Raw genomic sequence first — 20,171 nt, 5'->3', positions numbered from 1 at the left:
GTTGCCTAGGTTGAATACATTTATTTGGTAGAGAATTTCGGTAGTATTTTAAGACGTTCTCTAGATGCTTATTGTAATAACGGCTTAATGTCCCCTCTTGTATTCAACAGTTTCATTAATCAAGGCTTAAGGGCAGCCGCATCAGCCCTTTTAAACAAACAAAAAAGTTATATAATCTATTTTTTACAAACACACGATAAGATTTATTTATTTCTAATCAATGAGATATTGACATAAATTCAAAAATCATTAAGTTTTAAATGTTTTTAGTATAATTTATTCTTATGACATATTTCATTGGTAATATGATATATATACATGTTGTTGATTGATTCTCTTAATTTACTTTTATTTTTTCCACTTCCTAAAATGGTTCCTACCAACTTCAAGTAATATTATTGGCTCAAACCATCACACGTCCATGTCACGGGGTAGTCGAAAACCATGGTATAATTACCCTTTCCCCTAATAGGATTAGGGTTTTGCTCCAAGTCTCCTATATAAAGGTTAGTTAGCCAAAACTTTTCTAATTGAGAGCAACTTGAGGTTAGAGAGGACAAAGAGAAAAGAGATTGAGAGAGAAGAAATTGGGATCATCATTCAACAGTTACAAGAGGTATGCATTGAACTTTCTTTTATACTTTTTCAGCAATACTTCCTCCAATTCCTACCCCCTTAATTTCTTTTCTATAGATCTGTCCTATTTAACCAAATCTGCAAAGCCTCTTATGCGAATCATCCTTTCAGATCCAGCCTTAAACCAAAAAGAGAATCTGCCTTATTATGTTAGATCAAAATCATAGTTTTAATCCCAGCAGTGTTTTCATCTTAATTTTACATAGTTAATATTGAGGCTCTTCCACTATATCATGAAGGATTTTTTTTTTAAATTTGTTTTTTTAATATTCTTCATGAGGGATTGTTTATGAAATCCACTATATCATATTATTCTGGTGAACATATCCGTTCAAGTTCTTCGCCTGCAATCATACATCATATTTATTTGCGGTTTCCTTCTTTTTTTAATGGAGATGGACAGTTTTTATTATTATTATTATTATTATTATTATTATTTTCTTAGGCTTTTTTTTTTTCTTCTCAGACGAAATGAATAAGTTATCTATTTTGGCTCATTAGCTATTTCAGAGAGCTTGTTTAAAAAGATTAGTAGGTCTAAATGAATCTCTATATTATTTTAGTTTGAGCCATAGGACCCAACTGTAGTGAGCAAGAGATTATCTATTATTTTTGCTAAACTGAAAACATTCGATTTTAGTTGTTTGTGTTTAATCTGAAAAGTAATATAAATTCAAAATTAGAGAGTCAATTAGCTAGGTAAGAGCAATTCTATTAGGATATGTATTTTAGTTTTGTTAGAGCATCTTTAGCTTTTCATCCAACAGCCTCCTAAGTGATTCTTCATACTTCTAACAGCATCTCCAATGGGTTTAGACAAAATTTAAGGAGAAGCTAAAGAAAAACGCTTTGATTATGCTCCCTATTACACTCTTAAAATAGGTAGATCTCTAGAAGCTCCTAGATCTGAGGACAAACAGAAAGTAGCTCAGCTTCTAAATTTAATAACAGAGTGAAAGTGGCTTGAAGGGACTTGACTCGTAGGTGAAACACTTTTTTGGTACCATTTGTATCCCATCTCATGTGGCAGCTAATGTTGTTATGTTGTATCACTTAATGAAGTTTTCTAATAGGTTAGGCTTCGTGCTACATAATTATTACATAAGGTGTGTTGCAATGGAATCCAAAAGAGTACTTCACCTGGCATTACTTTTTAACTTTTAGCTAACTTTTTCAATAATTTGATGAAATATTGGGAGCATTATTCGAGTTCGACCAGAAATGCTATGCATACACACAAGACTACCCCTCTTTCCGAAAGTTTCACGGGGACTACTTTACGACTAGAGATACTTAATAATCGATTGACACCTCTAGACATCAATCTTAATGTGGGCTTCCCACAACCTAAACGCCAATTCATACACATCTACTATTCTACTCACTCACACATTGTTCATAACACTCACCGGGGAGCTTTGTGGCTATCATAACACTCACTCACAAATGTCAATTCATGCACTTGCTCTGCCTCGTTGCGTGTTGACGATTTGTATGTTTGTGCAAGGTCTGTTTTGTTTGGCAACAAATCTTCGATTTAGTAGTTCTTATATTGTTATCTCCTATTACTATATCCATGTAAATTTGGTGTACGTAGTTAAGAGTTTACATGATTTATCCCGTCTGGAAGTCTACTAGACAGGTCCGGTTTGATGTCAATGGTACTATTGTCCATAGTTTTTACTACTTGTATATAAGTTAAGTTCATTTTACCTCCTTGAACTTTATACCTAAAATCGTCTGTGTCCTCGAATTTTTAATTTAATCATATATGCCTTTATACTCTCTAATATGATCAATCAGAATCATTAGTCAACTAATTTCTTAATTTCTTCATAACTTAGTGACAATGCATGCCCATTTAGGGTCAATTTTTAGCCTTGATAAATTAGTGTGTTTCTTGCATGATTAAAGACTAAAAACTAGTTTAAGTTGACAACAATATATGAATAAATTGATAGATTAGTGAAGGATTGGGCATAATTGATCAAATTAGAAGTTTGGGGCACAACCGATTTCAAATGTAAAGTTAAGGGTGGTAAAATGATTTTAGCTCTAAATCACATACCAAAACGTTTACTGTTATTTTGTTATTTAATTCTAGCACCAATTACATGCAAATGTCCTAAGTTGGCCACCCAAAGAACACAGTTGTACTTTCATCGATCATTGTTGTAGTCTCGTGATGTCGTCCACCCAAGAATTGTGATTAAGTACCCTTTACATTTTACCTGTGGGTGCATGGATTGTGCCTGTAACTCTGTAATAAGCGCCCAACCATACCAATTAAGGCGCAAGCAAGGCATAGGCATCTTTGGCTTATATCTCATTATAGCAGTCCTATTTAGATCATGATTTCTTTTTAGATCATGATTTCTTTTTGTATTGGGGATTGATGAGTGTCTTAGGTTTTTCAATTTCTTTTTCGTTGCATATGTTTTTCTTGTTGATTTTGTGTTCTTGTATATTTTTTTAGTATGTTTGTGCATAATTTTGTGCTTAGATAGATTAGTGTCATAATCCTTATTTAGGAAGCACCGAGGCCTTTCCTTTGTCATAGGCTTATGTACTTAGGAATAAGTGAGATCAAGCTGAACTAGTGTCAAGTGGGGCTTCTAGTGCTAAGAGATTTGTCACTCGAATAGTCAAATTTATCTTTTGACAAGAAGATTAATAATGTCCTCGACTTCTGTTTTTCTTTTGAATTTTTTTTTTTTACAAGTATCAATATTAAATGTAGGGTTAAATACTGATTACTACCCTGTAGTTTAGGTTCAAAATCAATTCAGTGCCTGAATTTCTAATTTCATCAAGAACATCCCTGCACCTTCAATTTTAATCTAATATGTCCAATTTGTTAGTCTTCCAAAATTGAGTCATTTAACTGACTGACGTGGCTGATATATATGGCCTATTTTTTATGATGTGGTGTTGAGGTGGCCTGCATAGTCAATTTAGGAGTGAGTCCCACTTTTAGAAATCTATCAAATCAATAGTTTTTCAACAAATGATCCAACTATAACTTGAACTCATAACAGAATATTAATGAATTGGACCTATTAGATCAAAATTTAAAGTGCAGAGGTATTTTTGATGAAATTAGAAATCCAAGGACTGAATTGATTTTAGACCTAAACCACAGGGTGGTAACCAGTATTTAGCCCTTAAATGTAAGATATGTCTAATATTTTGTTTTAGTACACTGTTATTGATTCTACAAATTTTTATCCAAATTTCTTTTTAGGGAAAATTTCATAAATAGTCACTCAACTATAACTCATTCGATACTTTAGTCACTCAATTTTTAAATATATCAATTTAGTCACTCAATTATTACTTTGTCAATCACTATAGTCACTGAAAGGACATTTTATCTTATTTTAATCACTTCTTCGAATCATTCAAATTCATATTTATCAAATTTCACGATTGGTTGGACGAAAATATCATTTATATTGTGCCAAATAAAGCTTCTTTTTAGTGAAAAAAAATTAACGGAGTGACTCAAGTGAATAACAGAGTCAAAGTTGAGTGACCAAAGTGATATATTTAAAAAGTTAGTGACCAAAGTGTCAAATATGTAAAAGTTGAGTGATCATTTGTGATATTCTCCATTCTTTTTATAACTTTCATTGATATATGATTAGTCTACTTAATGTACCGATATATTGATATACCTAAGACCAACCTTCCTCAATTCAAAGTTCTATGGTACACCAACTGATATATCAAGTAGACTTTGTTAAATACAGAGATAAACTATTTCAATACAAAAGTAGAATAATTCTATATTAGTCTACCAATATATAAAGTCAGTCTACCTCTTAATCAAACTAGTCTACTTAATATATTTCCTACATTGATATATAGTAGACAAATGCTTCCTTTATTTTTTTCATTGAAATTTTAGTGTTTTGGACATTCATTATCTCCGTGAAACTCTATATTTTAATAATTTTATTCATTGTGTATTGTTTTTAGCATTGGATTATTATTAAATCTTTTCTCGAGGGGCATGTAATGACATAACCTTCCATTTTCGTATATGTGAGTGTGACTTTTTGTCTCTAATAAACACTGGTTTCTTTCTATCCTCATGGTCTTTTCTTTCCAATTTTATGTTTCTCCAGGGTCTAGAGAGTTAAACCAGAATCTACAAAGTTACAGAATCCGAACCGTCTTACTTGGCTGCCACAAAGGTACATTTACTGTTTTACTTTTGTATGCACTCACAAACCCCACACTCAATTCCCTTAGCTTCCACATGGTTTCTTCAATGGCGGTCTAAAACTGATCCCAGTAGATTTAGCCCTCCCGTTGTATGAGTAAGCTTTTGTTTTATCTTAACCCAATACTACTCATTAGTAGAGAATAGAACCATAACTAGTAGTGTAATTTGGTGTAAGATCGTTCTGTGTAATTAATTCTAAATTAATGAAGATGCCGATGCTATTATAGAAATGAGTCAAAATAACCCCTTGAGGATTTGGATGTTGCTTTCCTTCTTGGAATTTATGTTTGTTCCTTGTTCCCATTAAAAATTGTGTCTGCACAAGTTTTCCTGGATAGTCAAGGATTCAGACCGTACGCTAAAGAGTAAAGAATATGCTGAACTTAAAACTTTATAGGATTTAAGGTGAGGCATTGTTTTTTAAGTTTTAGCTGCTGCGTCCTGCGTGCATATTAATTTTAGTTTGTTTTACAATCAAAACTCCAAAATGGAGGTATTGTAATCCACCAAGCCCAATAGAAGAGGTAGGATATCCGCAAGGCTAAAAGCCTAGAACCATTATTTGGGTTCAAGTTTTTCAAAATTATGAAGATGACCTTATGCTTCCAGAAAGCCAAATTCTTTTGGTGGGGTGACAGTGGCATCTCCATTCCCCAGCCAAATACTGGAATGAGTGTTGGATTTATTATTTTCCAAAATCCCCCAATGGAATTATGAATCCTAAAGAATTGAAGAAGACATTTGGAGTTGAAAGTGACTGTTTGGGAAGCTAATAGGATCTCCTGCTTAAAATGAACAATGTTGTATTTTTCCGTCAAAATAGAAGTTGCTCTCTACTGTTGAATCTTGAAAGTGGCTGGTGAGATTGGGCATTGTAGGAGACTTCAGCATGACCATGGTGCTTGGGCAGATAGTCTCAAACTGGTAAGTTAGAACATAAAAGTGAAAGCTGGAGGGCTAAGTTTGTGACATTGTGATTCCCTTTTTTAGTCTACTTATTTATAGGAGAGGATCTTAGTTCTAGACCTGTAGTTTCATTAGATTTAGGAACTTGAGTCTTAGTCCTTGTCTCGTCTAAAGGAGTCTCTCAGCCTAAAAGGATAGATTTCTGTTTAGGAGTTACGAATATAGTGGCCTAATTGGATAAAATGTCATGATCGAATAGCAATTTCAAGTTCTTTGAGAAACCATCCTCGTCCAATCGGTCATTTGGCACATCTTGGATATGGTTGATTCAAACTATGGCCATTTGCAGCAGGTGTGACATCCGAGTGAACAACATATTGAGGTTCGTGGAGTCATCTGATCTCAATTGGATTGATTCAAGCAAAGAAAATGTAGACAAGGAGTAGCCTGAGCAAGTTTGTCTTTTGTGATTCTGAACAGAACTCTTTCCTATTAGATGAATGAGTGTAGTCATTCCCCCAAGGTCTAAGTACGATTTGCATGGAACTTATGTTCATATTTGTAGGTTAGACCATGCCCAAAACGCTCGACTTTTCAAGGGTTCTTTCTAGCATCTCAACCCAGTTGTACCTTTCAATGAGTGATTTAAATTCATTATAGAGGATTAAGAGGTCTTCTTTTTAAATGCTATAGATTCTAGGTAAGAATGTCCACTGTGATTTGTCAATCTCTGTTGGTTTTGAAATTACTATGTGTACTTGTTTACTATACTTTGCTACACCGAGCATAAGGTAGATGTTTGAAGCATAGCATCTAAAACGGCACTATCGGCAAGTCATAGCCGTGGGGGTGATTAGAAAGCTTCTTTGTCTGTTGGAGATCAGCTGCAAGAAAGGAATTCGCCTTTGGATATCTATACTGATTCTGATATTTTGGTGTGGTTGAAAGGACTTGCAATGGACTCTAGTGGTCCAATAGCATCCCCAGGTTCAGCTCGACAATTACGGAAGCAGAGTCTTGAAGTAAGGAAACTTCTGCTTCATGGTAATAAAAACTGTCCTCGGGTGTGTGTGTGACTTTCAATCGTCTCATCAACATTGTTTGATCAGTGATAAAATATGCAGTTGCTTTATTTGACTAAATTGTATTAATATGTCAAGAAACAACAGTTAACCTCATCCTAACAACTTGCCTTTAACGATTTTTGATCAGTTCAGTATAATAAACAGTAGTTGAATACTTACAAACAGCCTAGCTCTTGAAATCGTATTAGTGTCCAGACCACCGAGTTCAAATCCTTGCATCTCAAGTTTACGTTATATCTTTACCTAAGTTCCTATCTAGTGGCAGAAGTATAGCTCGTTGTATAAAATAGTAATTCATACCATAATCTATGAATCATATCTTCACCTAAGTTCCTATATATAATAATTTTTCGTGCTTGCCATTGTTAGCTCTGCTTAATTTTATCAGTTGTCTAGTGTGTTTCTTTATCAGCATCTAAAGAATATTTTGAGTTATTTGAATAGGAGAGAGAGAAGTTAGTTCTTAACATGGACTTCATTATTTACCGCTAATGTTCTGAAAGCACCATCCTTTTCCTTTTTCCTTTTTACCTACAGAGTAAGCGAAAACTTGACCAGTTCCTTAAAGGTAGAAACTACCTTGGCGCTTCTGGAATGGCAACTAGGACATCTGATGATCATCGAGTCAAGAGAATTCGTACTGGCCATTCTGTCACATGCTTAACCAGCACACATGAAAACAATCAAATCTTCAAACCACAGCCTGTCTGTAACTCAAACAGTTCTGGAAGTTTGTTGACAATTGAGGATGAATATAAACTGAAGCCAGCTTATGATTTGACCATTCTGGATGATATGAGAAAATATGGTCCATCCTGCAAAATTTATCCTGCCTCCTTAATGGATACCGATGGATCAGGCCATGGTTGGACCATTGTAGATGATATGGAACAATATGGTAACTCCTGCAAGGAGTTTTCTACCTCTGCCTTAATTGATAAAGATGAGTCAGCCCATGGTTCAAACAAGTTGACTCCAGAATACTCCAACCTTTGTAATGCAACCTCTAAGAATGTTAATGATTCAGTCGATAGTTTGGATTCTTCAAGTTTAGATGAGTGTGATTCAGAACTCGAAAGAGCTTTGAGGTTATTGATTTCCAGTGATGATGATCTTCCAAGATCTACTCCTTCAGCTCACTCTTCAGCTTCACTGAGGTCGAGCAATAGAAATTCAAAGGCTGCAGAAATATTGAGATTGCTCTTCTCAGATGGTCAGTACTTTCAAAAGTCTGTTCCAATTGGGCCTGGTTTTCAGGCTGAAGTTCCTGAGTGGAGAGGTCCTGTCAATAGGAAAAATCGTTACGTTGGTAATGCTTCAAAGAAGTGGTTGGGCACTCGAATGTATCCCATCAAACGGTTAAAAAATGCAGGAGCTGATACAAAATCGATTGGGAAGGGGAGACCTGACTCTTGTTCTTGTGTCTCTCCTGGATCTGCTGGTTGTGTCAAACACCACATCGATGAAGCGAGACTCCGTTTGCAAGCTGAAATTGGTCCTGCATTCCGGACTTGGATGTTTGATGAAATGGGAGAATTTGCCTCGAAGTCATGGACTTTGAAAGAACAAAGTACCTTCGAATCTCTAGTGAGAAAGAATCCACTATCAAATGAAGCAAGCTTTTGGAAGCTTGCCTTTAAGCGTTTTCCTAATAAATGCAGGAAAAGCATTGTGAGTTATTACAATAACGTGTTCATAACTAGACGCCTGAGCCTCCAGACTAGGTCTTCTGTTGATGAAATTGATAGTGATGATGACTAGGCAAAGGAAATAGCAGATTTGGTTCATGCATTTTACTTGAATTTCAGTTGTAGCCATAGTGTTTTATAGGGCGATCTTTGGTCGATATGGTTACAAAATGTGCAGTTTTATTCGCAATCCTAGTCATTTCATCGATTTACGTTTCAAAGGCCAAAATGAAAACAATTGGCCGGTTTTACTTTTTTCTTGCTTTTTTTTTTTTTTTTAAGTTTTATTCATATGCTTCTAATATGAGCCAAAATACAAAATTGTTAAAGATATATTATAGGGTTCGTGAAAACGTGGTCTAAGTAGCCTAGTTTGATAGATATATTTTTGGCTTTGCTTTATATTAGATTTTTTTTTTGGCGGTTAATAGAGTTTTATTGAATCACAAACACAAACTTACAAACAAAGACCCAAACATGGGCCAAAGGCACATAAGCAAGAAGTAAATAACAAAACCCAACAACAAACAAGCCCAATGACAATCAGCCCACTAGCAAACCCAGTAGAAGGGGAGAGCGATCTTGTCGTCGTCGCCGACAAGCGATCCACTGCGTGACTCAGAAATGCCACAGGAGTTGCAGCCAAGGACTTGGAATTAGAAGCCAGCCAAATCTTTCCAGCACATGAATATCAAACCAGATCCCAACAAAACTCTACAATCCAAATCCCAAAACCATACAAAACATCAACAAAACTCATCCGCAAATCGCCAGGCAAGCAATTGCTAGGCATGAGGGTAACCAAAAGAAATAGAAAAAAAGAAAGAGGAATAGAGAAAAGCAGCAGCGGATTCGCCGACGTGCCTATGTAAGACATCTATTACAACGCCGTATTCAGAGAATCGAATCGGCGAACATTCGTTTAAAACACTGATGGGTTTGAAGCATGTGCACCTGAAATGTGAAGAATATAGGATTTGAAAAGCAGACGAAGAGGAAGAAGAGTGGGGGACATGAGAGGGATAAGAATCGAAGAGAATGAAGAAGGAAAAGGGGATAGATGGGATGGGTAATCTGGGCTCTAAAGATGAATAAGATTTGGGTTATGGGGGAATTGGGGAAACGAAGGAAACTGAAAGCTGATGATAAGCAAAACTGCCACCACTGGGGCAGAGAGCTACCACGAAGGGTAGGGGAAAAACAGGGAAAATTAGAGACTCCCCCAACTCTAAAGCCGAAGATCCAGATAAGAAGGATCTAGATCTGGCAAGAGAAGGGGGAGAAGGAGAAAACTTAGTCTGGTGGGTTTCTTAGAGAGAAGGGAGACTTTCTCACTCTAAAAACTATTTTCCTTTTTGAATAGTTGTACTCAAGCTTTATATTAGATACATACTCATTCTAGTAAGAGATTCTTTGATCGAACTCACTTTTCAATCACATCTCAACAAATCTACTGCTTAGTTTTGAGCCTTCATATATATCATTTCTACAAATTTTTAGTAAATTGGAACCGAATGGTAGATTTTGCTGAAATGTGATCGAAAAGTAAGTCCAATAAATGATCCATCTAATATGATTTTGGGTCTTAAAGAATTATGAGATTGGTTTCTATTAGTTTTGGACATTCTTCCCGGCATTCATAGGAAAAAAATCTCTAAGAATTTGAAAATGTGATTTTTCTTTGAAAACTTTGTGTTATATAGGAAGGCTTTCTAATACATAAAGGGTCACAGTTCAAGCTAGCGCCAAACTATGTTTGTTCAAATTTCATGCCACATCGAGTCTCATAAACTCGTGTAAAAAGGAATGAATATTTTGAATTAATAAAAATAATAGAGAGCATCATCTCACTATCTATATATATTTTTTAAATAGGACGTCAAACCTTTCATATATTAGAATATAAGTGATTACACAACATGACCTACCCCCAAGAGGGCCACTTCAATATCAAGCCATGTAGGCTACTCTAAAGCAACCAAATGAAATCACTATGGTAATAGGACCCAGAACCATAACCTAGACAATGTTAGGGCAAGAAAAGAAAAATAAAAAATCCCAACTTAATTGACACAACCCAGGACCACCGTGCGTAGAGGGGGGTCCTCCGGGATCCCAAATGCTAACCCAAAATTGATTGGGTCTGAGAACCTTAGCCAACAAGAGGCCGACCAAAAGCAATGCCCAAGCCCAAGCAAAAGAGGCCTAGGCCCAGCATAAATTGCTCTGGGCACCCAATCAAGCTGCACATCACCACCATCAGTTATATCGCGCCGGGAGAAGAAAAAAGCAGCCAGACCCTCCGCACCCAAACTTCCAGCCTTATTCCGACGCAGCCCCGCCCATACAGCCAGCATGTCGGAGATCGAGGATCAACCACTACCAGGAGGACGAGTGGCCTGCCACTCAAAAGCCACCCACCACGCTCTAGAATTTCGAATCAGACCCAGCCTCCGGCCAACGTTGGATTGCTTCCCAGATTGGAACCAAAAACCCCCGTTGCCAATTGCATCCACCAAACCTGCCCGGGCACCATCGCAGCAACTCTTTCTGCCCCGCAAAAGAGAAGAGGCAGAACCAGGATCCCAGATGCGAATTGTCGCACATAAAATCGCATAAGAGCATAGCCTCCCCCGGTGAGAGTCCTTCAAGCAATCACAAACCCGAACAAACACCCCATGAGCACCGCTGTTAAGGTTTGAAATCAGGAATCAGATACCACAGCCCACAGGTTGAACAGTGGGGAACCACGACCTTGAGGAGGGCGGCAAACAGGCTTCACGAGGAGAAAAAGACTCATCGGAGGCCAAGAAACTCGACTGCAAAAACCCTATGGCTAGGGTTTGCCGTCACCAGACGAGAGAGAGAGGATAGCTCTCATTTTTATTTTTATTTTTATTTTGCTATCTATATTTAGGAGTAAGATAGCTAAAAATTAAAATAAATAGCCACTTAAAAGTTTGGTGCAGTTGCTAAAATTGATGAAAAACTAAACATGTTCTCCAAAATATTTAAAGAGCCAAGATAAAGAGTTTACTAATGCTCTAAGATGGTAACATAAGGTTTAGCATGGACTATATCCTATGGCCAAGGCAAATATATATCTCAAAGTAAATCAGGTGTCAATCCAATAAACACGATTAATAATAATTAATTAAGAGAAAATTACATGTAAGTGCATATTAGGATGTTTTTTTAGCTTTAAGGCCACTAAGTATTTTTTGTTCTCATAAGGCCATTAGGTTAAAAATGGGGTTAAATATTAAACATTAAAAATAACAGAAATTACAGATCTGCCACTGCTATCTAAACGACCCAATTTCAGTAGGTCATTTGATACCGATCCCAATCTCAGAAACCGCCTCTCTCCCTCTCTATCTCTCTCTCTCTCTCTCGATCCCGATCTCGATCTCGACGGAGCGGCGCTCTCTCTCAGTAGCCTTTCCGTCGGCGGCGCGCTCTCTCAGTAGCCTTTCCGTCGGCGGCGCGCTCTCTCTCTCGATCCCGATCTCGATCTCGACGGAGCGGCGCTCTCTCTCAGTAGCCTTTCCGTCGGCGGCGCGCTCTCTCTCTCAGTAGCCTTTCCGTCGGCGGCGCGCTCTCTCTCTCAGTAGCTCTTCCTCTCCGTTGGCGGCGCCTCTCTCTCAGTAGCCTTTCCGTCGGCGGCGCGCTCTCTCTCTCTCAGTAGCTCTTCCTCTCCGTCGGCGGCGCCTCTCTCTCAGTAGCTTTTCCGTCGGTGCTTTCTCTCTGTCGCAGTTGCTTTCTCTCTGGTAGTAACATTTCTTAGCTTTTTTCTCTCTGTAGCCTTAGTAGCTTTGTTGGTTGCTATACGGTTCATTGCACCTATAAGTTGCTTGTGTACGAGATGTTGCTGCATTGATTCTTGTTTCTATTTCGATTGGTTTCAAGTCAGTAGATAGCTATAACAGTAATAGTAGTTTTGTATGCCGATGTTAGTATCTTTTCAAGATAATGTCAGTAGCTTTGTTGAGATTGTGGCTTTCATCACAGTAATAGTAGTTTTGTATGCCTATGTTAGTATCTTTTCAAGATAATGTCAGTAGCTTTGTTGAGATTGTGGCTTTCATCACAGTAATAGTAGTTTTGTATGCCTATGTTAGTATCTTTTCAAGATAATGTCAGTAGCTTTGTTGAGATTGTGGCTTTCATCACAGTAATAGTAGTTTTGTATGCCTATGTTAGTATCTTTTCAAGATAATGTCAGTAGCTTTGTCAGTAACTATTTTCTTTTGTTGAGATTTCGTATCTTTGTTTGTATGTAGATTGAATGTAGACTGAAAGAGAATCTTTTGTAGCCTCAGTAGCTTTATTTGTATCTACTTGCAGAAGGAAAAATGGCTGAACATAGAGACCGAACACCACAGTATAGAGCAAGTCTACAGTCATTCAATGAGAAGATGAAAACCTACAAAGGGATGATCAGTCCAGATGTAATGTTGAGGTTGAATAGGACACCATTCTGGGAGATCATATTTGTCTTCTATCACGGACTTTTAAAAGACAATGAATGCAGAAAAGTAGATGAGGACATTCATAGAATGGTCAAGACATACGACGTCAGTCAGAAAGGGTTTCTGCTTGGGGAAAGGATACACAAAATAACTCGTGAAGATGTAGCTATCTGCCTTGGAATGCGATTGGAAGGAGTCACATTCGAGCTAAACAAGCACCACCAAAAGCCAACAAAGAATCGGATGATCGACAAGTATTTTGGAGGTGCAAAGAAAGTGACAAAAGCGATGATCGATAGTGCACTTGCCGAATCTTTGAAAGACCCAAAGAATCAAGTCCCAAGTGAAGTGGCATCGCTAATCGTCATGAATCTGTTCGTATCCTTCTTGTTCTGCACCTCAGGTTCTACATTGTCATGGAAGTTGGTAGAAATTGGAACCGAATGGAATTCTTGGCGACGATATTCATGGGCAACCTTGGTATTAGACCATCTGCACAATGGTCTAAGTAAGAAGCAGGAAGACAAAGATGTCAATTTGTCAGGTTGTTTGCCGCTAATCATGGTAAGTAACCACTACGTACTGTTAGTTTCATTAACATATCAGTAGATTTAGCCCTCAAAATTAATGTTTTTCTCAATGTTGTGTAACAGTATTGGTTAGCTGAGAAGACAAAGATGGGAGGAGCAATCAAGAGAAATGAATTAGGGTCGCCAAATTTCATAAGATGGTCACTCATTGAGCTGCACAAAGAAATGGAGAAACTAACCAATGAGCAGATAGAGGTAAAGAAAGAAAAACAAAGAATAAATTTGCAATAAGAAATCAGTTTAGAAATATATTGTTCTAGTCTTTAACATTATGTGTACTTTGTTTGATGAAAAATAGGAAATGTTTGACCGAAAGCTGACAGAGGAAGACTTGGAAGTGGCAATGCATGACATCAGAGGAAGAAACAGAGGAGTAGCATCAGAAGAATCAAACGAAGAGCTGAGGGAGGAAGACTTTGTAACTCCAACTTTTGGAGAGTGGGTAAGTATCTTTCTGTGTTGATTTTCAGTAGCTTTCTGTGCCTAGGTTACTAGCTTTCTCTGCCTAGGTTAGTAGCCTTCTCTGCCTATGTGATCTATAACCAAGTAATTTTCTTTGAAAATTTTAGTAGTTTTCTGTAACTGTTTGAGTAGCTTCTTTTAAGCTCATCAGTAGATTTTTAAAAATTTCAGAATCTTTCAGTTTCATGGACGAGTTAGTAGATTCGTATGATTATGTTAGTAGATTTCTTTAATCATTTGAGTAGCTTTTTGTATTCAACTCAGTAGCTAACAAACTTTCAGTTTCGTTTAATCAATTCTGAGCAGGTTTGTATCTTTGTATAGCTATGTTAGTAGGTTTTTATAACCACCTCAGTAGCTTTTTAATGTGATTTTTTATTTTTATTTTTTGATACAGCACCAGAAAACCAACCAAGAACGGCGAAAAGAAGAAGCAGAAAGTCAGAAGCGAATGAAGGACTTAATAGGCTCGTTGGAAGAAGCAACAACTCAGATGAGTCTCTCACAAGAAGAAAACCAGAAAACTCAAGACTTGTTGAAGAAGTTGACGGAAGAGAATGAAAAGCTAGCAAGGCAGAATGATAGATATTGGGAGATGTTGGACAAAGCCTTTGAGGAAGACAATATAGCAACAAGGAAGATACATATCTTGCAGAACAAATTGTTGAAGAAGTGGAAAGTTTTTACAACCATTGAGAAGGAAAAAAAGAACTTGGAGGACGTCATTGAGCAGCAGAGAGAAATTATACACAATCTGGAAAATGAATTACTGGAAATGGAAAGAAAGCTACTGGAGAAAGATATGTTGGATTCTCAAGAGGATTTACGGAAAGATGATATAGAAAACAGTAACAGTGATGGTGAGGATGGTGAGGAAGAGGGTGGAGAAGGAGCTGATGGTGAAGATGGTGAGGAAGAGGGTGGAGAAGGAGCTGATGGTGAAGATGGTGAGGAAGGTGAAGAAGGGGCTGATGGTGAAGATGGTGAGGAAGAGGGTGGAGAAGGAGTTAATGGTGAAGATGGTGGAGACGATGATGAAGAACCTGAAGTGAGAACAACCAGAACGAAGCACACATCAATAAGAAAAGATAAAGAAGGCAGGTCTTCTCAGAAACAGGAAGCAAAGAAACAATCAAGGAGAAGGGAAAGGGTGAAAAAAGCTGCTGCTGAAGAAGAAGCTGCTGATGAAGAAGAACCTGAAAAAGAACCCATTAAAAAGATGAAGAAAGGGAAGAAGCAAGCTGTAAAGAGAAATTCAATGGTGGATCGAATCAAGAACAAAAAAGGAAGGCTACTGAAGACAAGGAGTTCATGTATACCACTAAAAGAACAAGGAGTGGCAAGAGGCATTAGAGGATAATCGGAAATAGTAGCTTTATGTAGTGCTGACAGTAGGTTTTTGAGGCTATGAATGTAGATTTTTCATGTGTGCACAGTACCTTTATGTTGTTTAATTTCCAGCCTTGGTATTTGATGGAAAATGATGTCGGGCTGACAGTAGTATTTTGAAGTACTGACAGTGGCTTTACGAACTGTTAACAGTAGCCTTATGTTTAATTTTCAGCTTTAATATTGGATGGAAATTGATGTCTATTTTGCTACGTTCAGCATTAGTTTTCTTCTTTAATGTCCATTTCCAGGTTTGTTTGAAGTTTCATGTCAAAATTGTACAAATGTAATGACAAAGTTTCCATGTCCATTTCCAGGTTTGTTTGAAGTTTCATGTCAAAATTGTACAAATGTAATGACAAAGTTTTGTAAGTTTCCATGGATTGACACTCATAAGTTAAACATCAATCTCAAAAGCCACTCCCAATCATATGAACAGATACTGCAAAGGTGATCAAAAGATACTGTTAATGTTGAATAAAGATACTATGTTCATTTACAGTTGCCAACACAAGTAAAAGCTGTGCTCTGTAAAAGAATGACAGTATAGTAACAGCTACACCGAATGGTATAAAAAGATACTCAGATTGTTATAAAAAACTACTGTTAATGTTGTAAAACGATACTCCATCTGTTCAAGTACTACTGCCAGCTTTCAAATTGGTGCAGTACACGTTAGCTTGTTGTGGCGCCCCAACTCACCACACCGGCCACATTTGATACGCCTCCTTGTGCCTCCTTCTGCTGCAGACTTCATTCGAACAGATTTTGGCCGGCCGGATGGCCTCCTAACCAATGGAGGCTTAACAACAGAAGTTGAACTAGCTGCATCTTCATAAAACTTCTCCATATTTGGTATAGGATGAATACCATGTGCGTAGGAATCCCTGTAGCTTTGACAGGTGTAGAACGGCTCAATGTAACTATACACAGGTTCCACTCCAACCTTTTGGATTGCAGCAAGAGCATGTGAACATGGGAATGAATTAATTTGCCATTGACGGCAAGAGCAAGTGCTGTTCCCAAGATCAACCGCCACTGATTTATCTGAATGAACTTCAAAAACAGTCTCACTAGACATACTAACAGCCCAATGCCGCCCAATATCCATTGATTTCTTCAACAAAGCCTCCATTGGAGGACACAAAATAGTGGTCCACCTCTTGGATGCAACCTTCCTCTCAGACATATTCTCCATAACCTTAACCCTTAAGCCTTCAAACATCTCAAATATAGGAAGCTCACGCAAATCTCTAGTCCAATTGTTAAATGACTCGGCAATACTATTTGCCATTTCACCATACCTGTTTCCTTTGAAAAATGCATTGCACCACTTTTCCAACGGCAAAGATCGCAGAAACTCTTCAATAGGCGGACCACCTTCTTTCTTCAAGTTGTGCAAGTTGAAGTTATAGCTTGCTAAGGTAGGTGAATAAGCAACCTTCATAAATTCCTCCACAATCTTGTCAACAAAATAATTTCCAGATTGCTTTCGGTACAAACCTCTAACATTCTCCTTAAGGTGATAGTAGCAGTATGAATGAGGAGAATCTGGAAATACCCTGACAACAGCATTCAACAGTCCGCTGTGTCGATCAGTAACAAAAGTCACATTTCTACCTTGCGGAGACAAGATGTTATATAGATGATCAAAAAACCAATCCCAATTCGCATGATTTTCAGAATCTACAACTGCAAATGCAAAGGGGAAGAACTCTGAAAAAAAAAAAAAGATAAAACAAATAATCAGTATTTGAAAATGGAAACTGAAACAAAAGCTACTGACCCTTTAAAAGCTACTGATATAGGTACAGAAAGATACTATGACAGGCATAGATGGATACTATCACAGGTATATAAAGCTACCGTCCAAGATACTGAGCACAGAGCAGAGAGCACAAAATAAAACATACATTGGTTTCCATTCTTTCCAGTAGCACAGAGCATGTATCCCTTATACTTGCTCTTCAAATGAGCAGCATCCACAAACAGAAGCGGAATGCATGACTTAAAGCCCTCAATGCAACCAGAAAAACAAATGAAGAAACGTTCAAAACGATTACTTAAAGGATCAGTTTCCAATATGCAATAAGAGCCCGGATTACTAGATAAAATAGCATCACGATACCAAAGCAGCTGAGAATATGAGTCACCATCATGACCATGGACAGCTTTTCTAGCCAACTCCTTCCCATACCAAGCCACTGGCGGACCGAGGGGGGGGCAAGTGGGGGCTCACGCACCCACTCATATTTTGTACACAATGTATTTAATTGTTATATATATGCATATTTTGTCTTCTCTTTAATATATATGCCCCCACTTTAACCTTTAACAATTATATATATATATATATAGTTGGGTCCGCCCCCATAGAAAACAAAAGCTGGGTCCGCCAGTGTACCAAGCAGTCCTATAAGACACATCTAAACCAAAAGAATGCTTGAAACGAGACACAATCTCTTTAGGCTTGAGTTGAGGATTGGACTTCAACTCATTAGCAATCTCCGATTTCACAACATGAGACCCCAAAAGCTTACTCTTTTGCTGCCTAAGAACTCCTTTGCATGTGTGAACATTATCCAACTTCTTTATGTAGAAAAAGCCATTCACCTTGTTCTTCAAAGCGCGAATAGACCATTGACAACCATCAGAATATCTCTTAGCACACTCTGCAATAACACGACTTGAGGTATTCCGTGTGTACTTAAAAAGAAAACCAGTTTCAATAGCAAACTTGGTCAACTTTTCTCTAAATTCTATCACCCCCCCTTCGAACTTTTGATCCTTATGCCTTATAAAGCCCTGCCACTCATGAGTAAGATAACTCTTTGGAGCCTCTGGCCTATAACACCCCAAGTATTCACTAGCATCAATCATATTGCTTGAACCCACTGACAAACATGAAGAAGCACATGAAACATCATCCAAAGATGTTGTTGCAGAAGTAGAACTACTACTCCCACCACAATAAGGCACCAAAATGGTGCTCCCATTAGAATCCCTCACCAAAATATCAACAGAATTCAATTTGAAATCAAACATACACCTAAACATCAGTTTTACATCCATATCACTTGATAACACACAGCTTTTATATCCAGGGAAAGAGTACCTCAAGTTGAATGAACCAAGATTCAAATGATTAAAACCGATAGAGACCTCCCTCACAATATCATTAAACGTATGCTTCATATCAAGAATGAACATGATCGTCTCAAACATATACGTGCACCTCGCATAAGGTTCTGCATCCATGGCTAAGTTACTGCAATTACACATTAGAGGAAGAATAATTAACTTCTATTGGCAATAGCAAACGGAAAAGCTACTGGAATCACATTGAAAGAATACTAGCAGAGGAAACGAAAGCTACTACCACAGTAAGATAAAGACACTATAACAGTTATACATAGCTACTATATGTAATCAAAAAGGAAAAACAAAGACATGACAAAGATTGGAATTATAATGAAAAATGAAGACAGCAGCGTGCCGCTGCACCGCGAACCTATCAGTCTATCAATCAGCTTCTAGTTTTGATATGAATTAAAAGGCAAGAGGAAATAACAAAGAATATATAACAAAACAGCAAATGTAGAATTCTTTCATTCTGTTAGTTGCTTTTATGAACTGTATCAGTAGCATTTACAAACTACATTAGTAACTTTGACTGTACAAATCAGCTAAAACCTGCATTTATAAACAATCAACTTGCACAACAGTTTCATTGTACAATCAACTTTCAACAAAAACACATGAATGGTACAGTGATGAAATCACAACAACTATAAGCTACGCATGATTTAGGTTTAGCAAAACAAAACTGAAATCACGTTGATGAAATTTGAAATACGAATCAAGCTAAACAGATTGCACAGAGTGAAGGCTGAGATCGAATCGAAACAAAAACGAAATTACAGTGATGAAAATCGAAGTAAAAATCAAGCTAAACAGAGTGCAGAGATATGAAATTAAACCTCAATGATTGATTAGAGACTGTTGCGAACTAGACGGAGAGCTTCATCTTCGTTTGCGAGCTAGAGAGAGAAAGAGAGAGCTTCGTCTTCCTCAGCGAGCTATAGAGAGAGAGAAAGAGTTCCTGAGCGAGCTAGAGAGAGAGAGATTCACGGTTTGCTAGAGAGAGAAAGAGTTCCTGAGCGATCTAGAGAGAGAGAGCTTCGTCTTCCTGACTGAGCGAGCTAGAGAGAGAGAGCTTCACGGTTTGCTAGAGAGAGAAGACGATGAAACTCTGTACAGAAAGAGAGAACGAGAGTAACTGAAACACAAATTTAAAAAATAGATAGACGAGGGTAAAATAGGTATAACATAAAAAAGGGCTGATGGTTTTGGGCCCTAAAATGGCCTTATGTGTACAAAACAATTTAGGTGGCCTTATGAGTCATATAAGTCTCAAAGTGACACTTCTTTGTAATTTTCTATAATTAATTTATATAAGAGATTTAGAGTATTGAAATTTTAGAGCACATATAATTATCTAATAACTCTATAATTTCTAGAACGGTAGAAGGGACAAACAAACACCGAGGCTAAATTGGAGACATGAGCCTACAACCTTTGACATATAACTTCCCACATTACCTTAAACAAATCATTATCCACCCATTTCTTTCCCACATTCAGACTAATATGGGTCTCAGACACCATTGGATTACGGGCCTCTTCTCTTTCGCTCTTTTCCTTTTCTGGTT

At 37.5% G+C, this 20,171-nt stretch overlaps 3 protein-coding genes across 3 annotated transcripts; 2 read left to right on the top strand and 1 right to left on the bottom strand.

Annotated features, from left to right (window-relative positions):
* Nucleotides 1-500: 500 nt before the first annotated feature.
* Nucleotides 501-8,761, top strand: LOC112191747 (AT-rich interactive domain-containing protein 2). Its single transcript, XM_024331150.2, has 3 exons — nucleotides 501-616; nucleotides 4,767-4,835; nucleotides 7,396-8,761. The coding sequence occupies exon 3, from the start codon at nucleotides 7,453-7,455 to the stop codon at nucleotides 8,617-8,619; it is 1,167 nt and encodes a 388-aa protein (XP_024186918.1). The 5' UTR covers nucleotides 501-616; nucleotides 4,767-4,835; nucleotides 7,396-7,452; the 3' UTR covers nucleotides 8,620-8,761.
* Nucleotides 8,762-12,859: 4,098 nt separating this feature from the next.
* Nucleotides 12,860-15,430, top strand: LOC121052265 (neurofilament medium polypeptide-like). Its single transcript, XM_040516952.1, has 4 exons — nucleotides 12,860-13,582; nucleotides 13,672-13,803; nucleotides 13,907-14,050; nucleotides 14,468-15,430. The coding sequence occupies exons 1-4, from the start codon at nucleotides 12,902-12,904 to the stop codon at nucleotides 15,428-15,430; spliced, it is 1,920 nt and encodes a 639-aa protein (XP_040372886.1). The 5' UTR covers nucleotides 12,860-12,901.
* Nucleotides 15,431-16,114: 684 nt separating this feature from the next.
* Nucleotides 16,115-19,576, bottom strand: LOC112195144. The gene is made up of 4 exons (XM_040516951.1): nucleotides 19,440-19,576; nucleotides 17,864-18,727; nucleotides 17,373-17,656; nucleotides 16,115-17,151 (listed from the first exon to the last, which is right to left on the bottom strand). Exons 2-4 carry the CDS (start codon nucleotides 18,715-18,717, stop codon nucleotides 16,115-16,117), a joined length of 2,175 nt encoding a protein of 724 aa, XP_040372885.1. The 5' UTR covers nucleotides 18,718-18,727; nucleotides 19,440-19,576.
* Between the last annotated feature and the right edge of the window lie 595 nt (nucleotides 19,577-20,171).

Source organism: Rosa chinensis, chromosome 3, assembly GCF_002994745.2.
Source record: "Rosa chinensis cultivar Old Blush chromosome 3, RchiOBHm-V2, whole genome shotgun sequence".
Taxonomy (NCBI): domain Eukaryota; kingdom Viridiplantae; phylum Streptophyta; class Magnoliopsida; order Rosales; family Rosaceae; genus Rosa; species Rosa chinensis.
Note: the sequence above shows the minus strand (reverse complement) of the source record. Positions and strands in the feature narration are given on the sequence as shown.

Excerpts from the sequence above, each read along its gene's own strand:
- LOC112191747 (XM_024331150.2), top strand. The coding sequence starts at position 7,453 with ATGGCAACTAGGACATCTGATGATCATCGAGTCAAGAGAATTCGTACT.
- LOC121052265 (XM_040516952.1), top strand. The coding sequence starts at position 12,902 with ATGGCTGAACATAGAGACCGAACACCACAGTATAGAGCAAGTCTACAG. Across the intron at positions 13,804-13,906 it reads TAACCAATGAGCAGATAGAG|GAAATGTTTGACCGAAAGCT; the intron begins GTAAAGAAAGAA and ends GATGAAAAATAG. Across the intron at positions 14,051-14,467 it reads CTCCAACTTTTGGAGAGTGG|CACCAGAAAACCAACCAAGA; the intron begins GTAAGTATCTTT and ends TTTTTGATACAG.
- LOC112195144 (XM_040516951.1), bottom strand. The coding sequence starts at position 18,717 with ATGGATGCAGAACCTTATGCGAGGTGCACGTATATGTTTGAGACGATC. Across the intron at positions 17,657-17,863 it reads GTGTCTTATAGGACTGCTTG|GTATGGGAAGGAGTTGGCTA; the intron begins GTACACTGGCGG and ends GCCAGTGGCTTG. Across the intron at positions 17,152-17,372 it reads TGGAAAGAATGGAAACCAAT|TTGTAGATTCTGAAAATCAT; the intron begins GTATGTTTTATT and ends TTGCATTTGCAG.